The sequence below is a fragment of the Nothoprocta perdicaria genome, unplaced genomic scaffold (assembly GCF_003342845.1).
Source record: "Nothoprocta perdicaria isolate Ctin4 unplaced genomic scaffold, notPer1 scaffold_587, whole genome shotgun sequence".
Classification (NCBI taxonomy): Eukaryota; Metazoa; Chordata; class Aves; order Tinamiformes; family Tinamidae; genus Nothoprocta; species Nothoprocta perdicaria.
Genome location: NW_020455851.1, coordinates 35,553 through 44,098, shown reverse-complemented (window position 1 = coordinate 44,098; position 8,546 = coordinate 35,553). Strand labels below are relative to the sequence as shown.

Below are 8,546 nucleotides of genomic sequence, written 5' to 3'. Positions count from 1 at the left end.
GCACTCCTTGTCGAAGTCGAGGCTGGGGAGGCCGGAGGCCGCGTGAGGCGCCGCCCGCCTCCCCCCGCCCCGTGTCGCCGCCGCCCGCGCCGCCCTCAGCCCTTGCACCGAGAAGTTGAGTCTAACTCATGCCGGCCTCCCGAGGGAGCCGGTCGGTATTAGCATGGCAGAGTCATCCCGGGGCGGCCTCCGCGCGGCCTCAGCCGCGGCCTCCACGCGCGCGCTCACCCGTCGGCCGCGTCCAGGTGCTGCTCGGCGGCCACGGCCTGCTCGTCGGGGCGGCCGGCCTTGGCCAGGAAGCAGAGCGCGGGGTCGGCGCGCATCGTGTTGTACCTCTCGTAGCCTGGAAGAGCCGCCGGTGAGGCCGCAGCGGAGGCGAACGGGCGCCGGCGCCGCGGCCTCCCGCGGCTCCCACCGTGCTTGAAGACGCCCAGCAGCAGGGACTTGTCGGCCTCGGCGTCCCACCAGGCCGCGGGCACCTCCTGCTGCTCCACCAGCGGGAACCAGATGTCGACGTCGCTGCGGGAGGCGGGGGAGAGGAGGAGGCCGTGAGGACGGAGGCGGGAAGAGGCCGGAGCAGGGAAAGAGGTTGGAGGTGGGAAAGAGGCTGGAGGGGGAAAGAGGCTGGAGGGAGGAAGAGGCTGGAGGGAGGAAGAGGCTGGAGGGAGGAAGACGCTGGTGATGGGAAGAGGTTGGAGGTGGGAAGAGGTTGGAGGTGGGAAGAGGCCGGAGATGGGAAGAGGCCGGAGATGGGAAGAGGCCGGAGATGGGAAGAGGATAAAGGTGGGAAGAGGCTGTAGATGGGAAAAGGCTGGAGATGGGAAGAGGCTGGAGATGGGAAGAGGCTGGAGATGGGAAGAGGACAGAGGTGGGAAGAGGACAGAGGCGGGAAGAGGACAGAGGCGGGAAGAGGCTGGAGGTGGGAAGAGGCCGGAGGTGGGAAGAGGCCGGCGCAGAGCGCCCACCTGGCCGCGGCGCCCGCCAGCACCTTCTCGGCCTGCTCGCCGATGAGCTCCTGGCGCAGGTAGTAGAGCATGCGCACGCGGAGCAGCACCCTGCGCGGAGAGGACGGGACGAGGCCGCGTGGGACGGAGGCCGCGCCGGGGCCTCCCTCCCTCCCTCCCTCCGCGGCCTCCCTCCCCGCTTTACTTGTTGCACTGGTGCTTGAGGTGCTTCTTGTAGCCCTCGTCCTGGAAGAGCGCGGCGGGGTCGCAGCGCCGGAGCCACTCGGCCTTGGGCGCCTCGGCGCCGCCCGGCGCCTTCCCCTTCTTGCCCTTGCGGCCCCGTGGCACCGGCGCGGACAACGAGTGGTTGGGCAGCTCCTTGGCGCGGCCGTTCTCGGCGGGGCCGATGAGGTCCCAGATGAAGGCCTTGAGCGCCTCGTCGCCCCGGTAGTGCAGCAGGCAGTAGGCCAGGATGGCGCGGCAGATGGTCTCCACGTCGCGCTCGGCCAGGCGCCGCTTGAAGCGCCCGCGCGCCGCCATCTCCCGCCAGCGGCCCCAGCTGCGGGGAGAGGCGCCCGGAGGCCGGCGGGGCATCAAGGGGAGCCCCAGGAGGTCAACGTTGAACCAAGAGGAGCCCCACGAACCCAACGTTGGATCAAGGGGAGCCCCAGGAGGTCAACGTTGAACCAAGAGGAGCCCCACGAGCCCAACGTTGGATCAAGGGGAGCCCCAGGAGGTCAACGTTGAACCAAGAGGAGCCCCACGAACCCAATGTTGGATCAAGGGGAGCCCCAGGAGGTCAACGTTGAACCAAGAGGAGCCCCAAGAGACCAACGTTGGATCAAGGGGTGCCCCAAGAACCCAATGTTGAACCAAGAGGAGCCCCAAGAGGCCAACGTTGGAACCAAAGAGGTCCCAAGGGGTCAATATTAAAACAAGAAGAGCCCCAAGAGCCCAACGTTGAACCAAGGGGAGCCCCAGGAACCCAACGTTGGATCAAGGGGTGCCCCAAGAACCCAACGTTGAACCAAGAAGAGCCCCAGGAGGTCAACGTTGAACCAAGAGGAGCCCCAGGAACACAACGTTGGATCAAGGGGTGCCCCAAGAACCCAACATTGAACCTAGAGCAGCCCCGAGTTGCGGCCGCGGGCGCGCGGCCCTCACCCGTAGACCAGCAGGTGCTTCTCCACGCGGAAGCAGTCGGTGCGGCCGTAGGCGTGGGGCGGCGCGTGGGGCTGGGGGTGGCGCCGCGCGCGCGGCCGCTCCTCGTCCTCGCTCTCCAGGTCCGAGAACTCCACGAGGTCGTCGTCGCGCAGCGTGCTGAAGTGGCGCGTCTGCTTGCGCACGCGCGGCGTGTCGATCACCAGCGTGTTCTGGAGGGGACACAGCGCGGGAGGTGGCACCGGCAGGGGCCCCACGGCGACGCCGGCCCCATAAGTGAGGCCGGCCCCATAAGCGACGTCGACCCCATAAGCGAGGCCAACCCCATAAGTGACGTCAACCCCACCAGCGACGCCAGCCCCACGGCCCACCTTGCTGTTGAGCAGCTCCAGGTCCAGGTCGGCCTTCTTGGCCCACTTCTGCCAGAAGTTGGGGTCGTCCAGGGCGATGTCGGTGCGGTTCTCGGAGGCCACGAAGCTCGCCTGCGCCGGCGCGGGGGCGTCATGGCGGCGCCGCCCGGCCCCGCCCCGCGCCCGCCGCGGCGCCCACCCACCTTGGCGAAGGTGGAGCCCTTGCCCTCGCTCTCGATGGTGATGGTGGTGGTGCGGCGCAGCAGGATCTGGTCGATGTCCTCCTCGCAGAACTTGGAGCCCTCGTCGTCCTCCTCCATGATGGCGGCGTAGGCGCCCTTGCGCAGCAGGTCCTCAATCTCCTTCTTGGAGAACTGCTGGATCTGCCATGGAGGAAGAGGAGGGGCCTCAGGAGGCCAACGGCGGAACCAGGAGCCCCAAGAGGGCAACGTTGGATCAAGGTGTGCCCCAAGAGGCCAACGTTGGAACCAGAGGGGCCCCAAGAACCCAACTTTGGGAGTTCCAAGAGGCCAACGTTGAATCGAGGGGTGCCCCAAGAGGTGAATGTTGGGCCTAGAGGGGCCCCAAGAAGCCAATGCTGGACCAAGAGGAGACTCAAGAACCCAACACTGGAACTCAGGGTGCCCCAAGAACCCAACATTGGACCAAGAGGAGGCCCAAGGTGCCCCAAGGAGCCAATGTTGCGCCAAGAGGAGCCCCAAGGAGCCAACGTTGGAGCTCAAGGTGCCCCAAGACCCCAACGTTGGAGCCCAAGGTGCCCCAAGAACCCAACGTTGAACCAAGAGGAGCCCCAAGAACCCAACGTTGGAGCCCAAGGTGCCCCAAGAACCCAAAGTTGAACCAAGAGGAGCCCCAAGAACCCAACGTTGAACCAAGAGGAGCCCCAAGAACCCAACGTTGGAGCCCAAGGCGCCCCAAGAACCCAACATTGGGCCAAGAGGAGCCCCAAGAACGCAACGTTGGAGCCCAAGGCGCCCCAAGAACCCAACATTAGGCCAAGAGGAGCCCCAAGAAGCCAATACTGAACCAAGAGGCGCCCCAACGTCGCCCCCAGCAGCGCCCCGTCCCCCCACCATGCTCACCCCGGCAATGCTGCCCTCGCGGCCGCTCATGGACTGCAGCACAGCCTTGTCGAGGCCCAGCTTGAGGCTGGCCTTGTCGAACATCTCCCGCTCGTAGGAGTTGCGCGTGATGAGGCGGTAGACCTTGACGGCCTTGCTCTGGCCGATGCGGTGGCAGCGCGCCTGCGCCTGCAGGTCGTTCTGGGGGTTCCAGTCCGAGTCGAAGATGATGCAGGTGTCGGCGGCCGTCAGGTTGATGCCCAGCCCGCCCGCCCGCGTGCACAGCAGGAAGACGAAGCGGTCCGAGTCGGGCCGGCTGAAGCGGTCGATGGCCGCCTGCCGCAGGTTGCCCCGCACGCGCCCGTCCAGGCGCTCGTAGAGGTACCTGTGGGTGAGGGGACGTTGTCCCACGGCCACCACGGCCACCACACACATCCCCACACCCCACGCACCTCTTCTGGATGAGGTAGTCCTCCAGGATGTCGAGGCAGCGGACCATCTGGGAGAAGACGAGCACCTTGTGGCCGCCGGCCTTGAGCTTGGGCAGCAGCTTGTCGATGAGCACCAGCTTGCCGGCCGAGCGCACCATGGCCTGCAGGTGGAGGTCGGGCGGCGGCAGCGCCGGCCACGACTCGCGGAACTCGGCCACGATCTTCTCCTCGGCGCCTGCGGGGAGGCCGGCGGGTGGGCAGGCGGGGGCGGTGGCCACCACGACCCAATGGAGGTGGAGGAGGAGCCTCCACGGCCACCACAACCCCATGGAGGAGGAGCCTCCACGGCCACCACAACCCCATGGAGCAGGAGGAGCCTCCACGGCCACCACAACCCCATGGAGGAGGAGCCTCCACGGCCACCACAACCCCATGGAGGAGGAGGAGCCTCCACGGCCACCACAACCCAATGGAGCAGGAGGAGGAGCCTCCACGGCCACCACAACCCCATGGAGCAGGAGGAGCCTCCACGGCCACCACAACCCCATGGAGGAGGAGCCTCCACGGCCACCACAACCCCATGGAGCAGGAGGAGCCTCCACGGCCACCACAACCCCATGGAGGAGGAGGAGCCTCCACGGCCACCACAACCCCATGGAGGAGGAGCCACCCAAGACAAAAAGCCCCCAAGTCAAGTAGCCCCCAACCCAAGTAGACCCCAAAACAAGAGACCGAGCCAGGAGGGGCGGGTGGGTCCCCAGGTTGTCCCCCGTGGCGGCCACGCGCCCCTCACCGTTGATGAGGTAGGGGTGGTTGCAGCACTTGCGCAGCTCCATCATGGTGTTGAGCAGGTTGGGCATGTTGGTGTGCCCAGCGCCCTTGGACAAGAAGGAGAAGTTCTTTTCCAGGATGGCCCGGTAATATTTCTTCTGGATGTTGGTGAGCTCCACCTCAATGATGGTCTCCTGCTTGGGGGCCAGGTTCTTCTCCACATCCTCCTTCAACCGCCGCAGCATCATGGGCTTGAGGATGGCCTGGAGCTTCTGGACCTGCGTGGGGGACCACGGGGACGTTGAGCGCGGGGCCGGGGCGAGGCGGGGTCAGTGGCAGCTCTTCCTCCTCACCTGCTCCTCCGTCTTGAGGTCCCCAAAGTCCTTGAGGAACTCGGCCTCCGAGGGGAACTGCGAGGGCTCCAGGAAGTGCAGGAGGCTGAAAAGCTCCTCCACGGTGTTTTGCAGCGGGGTGCCCGTCAGTAGGACCTTGTGCTCCTGCCACGGGGGGACGGACGGTGCCCTCAACGTGGTGCCCACCTCGAGGAGGAGGAGGAGGAGGAGGAGGAGGGCGTGCGGCGCTCACCAAGTCCATGTGCTTGAGGCTGTCGAGGAGCTTGCAGTTGCGGTTCTTGAGGCGGTGGGCCTCGTCGATGACCACGCAGCGCCACTCGATCTCCCGCAGCTCGGGGCAGTCCGACAGGATCATCTCGAAGGTGGTGATGAGCGCGTCGAACTTGTAGGCGCCGGGGATGAGGCGGCCCTGCGCGGGCAACCGCCTTGAGGGCGCCTCCGAGACCAACGCGGAGGTCCCACCAGGCCCGGGAGGACCTCGAGGCACCTCCAACTGCCCCACCACGCGTGTCCCTACCCGGGCGTCCTTGCAGTACATCTCGTACTGCTGGATCATCTGCCGCGAGGCCAGGCTGCCGTGGTAGACGATGGTGTTCATCTCGGTCCACGTGTTGAACTCCCGCTCCCAGTTGGTGATGGTGGAGAGCGGCGCGATGACCAGGAAGGGCCCGCGCACGCCCACGCCGTAGACCTCCTGCAGGAAGGCGATGGACTGGATGGTCTTGCCCAGGCCCATCTCGTCAGCCAGGATGCAGTTCTGCCTGTGGGGACACGGGCGGCGCCGCGTCAAGGACGGCGTCGCGTGGCGTGGTGTCGCGCGCGGCCCCCGCGCCGGCGCCCCGGCACTCGCCTGTTGTACCAGTTGAAGAGCAGCCAGTTGACGCCCTCGAGCTGGTACTCGCGGAGCTGGTTGTGGTTCTTGTACTCGCGCGAGAGCTCCAGCTTGGTCCAGGAGCCCGCCTGCGGACGCGCCTGCGCGACACGGAGGTGGTGGCGGTGGTGGGACACGGCGCGCGGGGAAGGCGGGGAGATGCGCGGGGACTCACCACGCGCTTGAGCTCCGGGTGCCGCGCCTGGATGCGCTTGAACTCGCCGATCTTGCCCTCGTCCACGTCCTCCTTGAGCTCCCACGTGCTGTCCTCGTAGGGCAGCGAGCACCACTTGACCAGGTAGTAGACCACGGGCTGGCCAGGAGAGCATGGGGGAGAACGTCAGGGTTGCCCAGAGTCCTCCAAGGCCAAAGAACGGGCTGCCATGGCCAAAAGATGGGCCACCATCTCCAGAAGTTGGGCCACTATCTCCAGAAGATGGGTCACCATGGCCAAAAGATGGGTCACCATGGCCAAAAGATGGGCCACCATCTCCAGAAGATCGGTCACCATCTCCAAGAAGATGCACCACCATGTTCAGAAGATGGGCCACCGCCTCCCAAGAACAGGCCGCTCACCTCGCCGTTGTCCTTGTCGACGCTGTGCGACTCATCCAGGATGCGGTCCACCTCCACGTAGTCCGGGTTGAAGGGCTCCTCATCCTTGGGGAGCGGCGGCGTGAGGAGGCCGTGGCGCCGGCGCCCGTGCCGCCCGCCCCCTTGGTCCCCGTCTCGCTACCTCGTGGAAGAAGTGCCGCATCTGCGTCATCTTGGTCTTGAAGCGCTTCAGCTTCTGGTGGATCCTCTTGTCCTTCTCCAGCTGGTCGATGGTGGCCCACTCGCAGTGCAGGTAGGAGCTGGGGGTGGAAGGGACAACGGGGACAACGTTCGGACGCCGGCGTCGCCAACCGCACAGCGCTCGGGCCCGAGGAAGCCGCGTTTGGAGCACAACGACCCCACTGGGGCCACGTTTGGGGTCCCTCGAGTCACGCGAGGCCCCACAAGGTCCCACCACGCGGAGCAGCTCGCGGGGACACCTACTAGTTCTTGTACTTGACGAAGAACTCCTCGGACTCCGTGAACTGCCCCGACGGGAGCTGCGGGCAAGGAGGAAGAGGAGTTGGCGCCACCGGAGAAGCCCCCGGGGGGACACGGGGGACGTTTCTGCTCGGGGACGCCCGGCACGGGACGGCGCCCCAGGGGAAACATCTCACCTCTTTCTTGACCACCCGCATGGAGAGCACCTTGTCCACGATGGCGGCGTCCTCCTCGCTGGGGTTCTCCTGGAGGAGGCAGAGGGAGGAAGAAGGTCAAGGGATGGCGGCTCCCCAAGCGCCCCGTTGGCCACCCGTAGGGAGGACTCACCACAAAGAACTGCATGGAGGGCAAGGTCTCGCCCTCGGGCTCAGGCTCGGGCACGGGGAGCTGCGGGGCCGGCGGCTGCTCGGTCCTCACGGGCCCCGTGACGTCCAGCTCCTCGTCCTCCTCGTCGTCGGTGATCTTGATGTCCAGGTCCTCCGTGTACTTCTTGCGCTTCACCTGCCGGTTGGAGCGGCGCTTCTGGAGCGGGAGGAGAAGGGAAGGAAGGGTGACGACAAGATCCCCGCTCCGAGGCAACAGGGGGGGACAGCCCAACTCAGTGGGGATGAACTGGGGCAACCCGAGTCAAGAGGGATCACTTGGGACAGCCCGAATCAATGGGGTGAACTGGGACAACCCGAGTCAAGAGGGATCACTTGGGACAGCCCGAGTCAATAGGGGTGAGTTGGGACAAGCCCAGTCAACGGGGACGGGTTGGGACAATCCCAGTCAACAGGGACGAGCTGGGACAATCCCAGTCAACGGGGAGGGGTTGGGACAATCCCAGTCAACGGGGACGGGTTGGGACAATCCCAGTCAACGGGGATGCCTCAACAGGGACCAGTTGAGATGACCCAAATGACGAGGGATGATCTGGGAGAACTTGAGTCAACAGGGATGAGTTGGGATGACCCAAGTCAACGCGGACAAGCCAACGGTGATGAGCCGGGACAGCCCAAGTCAATGGAGACCAACCAGGACAACCTGAGTCGATGGGGATGAGTTGGGACCACCCAAGTCAACAGGGATAAGTTGAGACAATCCCAGTCAACGGGGACAAGTCAACAGGGATTTGCTGGGACAACCCAAGTCAACGGGGACAAACTGGGACAACTCAAGTCAACGGGGACAAGCTGAGAGCATCCAAGTCAACAGGCACTCACTGGGACAACCCAAGTCAACGGGGACAAACTGGGACAACCCAAGTCAACGGGGATGAGTTGAGCGCATCCAAGTCAACAAGAACTAAGTTGGGACAACCCAAGTCAACGGGGACGAGCCGAGAACGCCCAAGCCGGCAGGGTTGAGGCGCGAGGGCCGCAGCCTTCACCTGCACGCTGCTCTCCTCCTCCTCGCGCGGCGCTGGTGCCGGCATCGCCTCGGCGTCCGAGTTGTCCGAGGACGCGTTGCGCTTGCGCTTCTTGCCCACCACGGGCGTGATGGTGCTGGGGGCGAGGAGAGGAGGCGGCCGGTGGCGCCGCGGCCCCGCGGGGCGCCCGGAGCCGC

At 65.8% G+C, this 8,546-nt stretch overlaps 1 protein-coding gene and 1 non-coding gene across 2 annotated transcripts in view; both read right to left on the bottom strand.

The window, feature by feature from the left end:
* The window catches only part of LOC112955613 (chromodomain-helicase-DNA-binding protein 8-like), a 28,185-nt gene that overhangs the window by 17,200 nt on the left and 2,439 nt on the right, over positions 1-8,546 (bottom strand). Inside the window, exons 3-24 of the mRNA XM_026048937.1 lie at positions 8,371-8,485; positions 7,326-7,520; positions 7,175-7,243; positions 7,002-7,057; positions 6,700-6,817; positions 6,540-6,623; positions 6,139-6,276; positions 5,943-6,064; positions 5,610-5,853; positions 5,325-5,501; positions 5,093-5,236; positions 4,762-5,017; positions 3,990-4,203; positions 3,559-3,922; positions 2,659-2,838; positions 2,477-2,587; positions 2,109-2,317; positions 1,150-1,503; positions 966-1,055; positions 416-519; positions 229-343; positions 5-22 (exon numbers count right to left, since the gene is read on the bottom strand). Coding sequence (XP_025904722.1) covers positions 5-22; positions 229-343; positions 416-519; positions 966-1,055; positions 1,150-1,503; positions 2,109-2,317; positions 2,477-2,587; positions 2,659-2,838; positions 3,559-3,922; positions 3,990-4,203; positions 4,762-5,017; positions 5,093-5,236; positions 5,325-5,501; positions 5,610-5,853; positions 5,943-6,064; positions 6,139-6,276; positions 6,540-6,623; positions 6,700-6,817; positions 7,002-7,057; positions 7,175-7,243; positions 7,326-7,520; positions 8,371-8,485 — 3,477 coding nt within the window. The remainder of the gene's footprint in view (positions 1-4; positions 23-228; positions 344-415; positions 520-965; positions 1,056-1,149; positions 1,504-2,108; positions 2,318-2,476; positions 2,588-2,658; positions 2,839-3,558; positions 3,923-3,989; positions 4,204-4,761; positions 5,018-5,092; positions 5,237-5,324; positions 5,502-5,609; positions 5,854-5,942; positions 6,065-6,138; positions 6,277-6,539; positions 6,624-6,699; positions 6,818-7,001; positions 7,058-7,174; positions 7,244-7,325; positions 7,521-8,370; positions 8,486-8,546) is intronic.
* Positions 91-184, bottom strand: LOC112955617. Its single transcript, XR_003250917.1, has one exon. It is a non-coding gene; the product is annotated as a small nucleolar RNA U6-53/MBII-28 (small nucleolar RNA).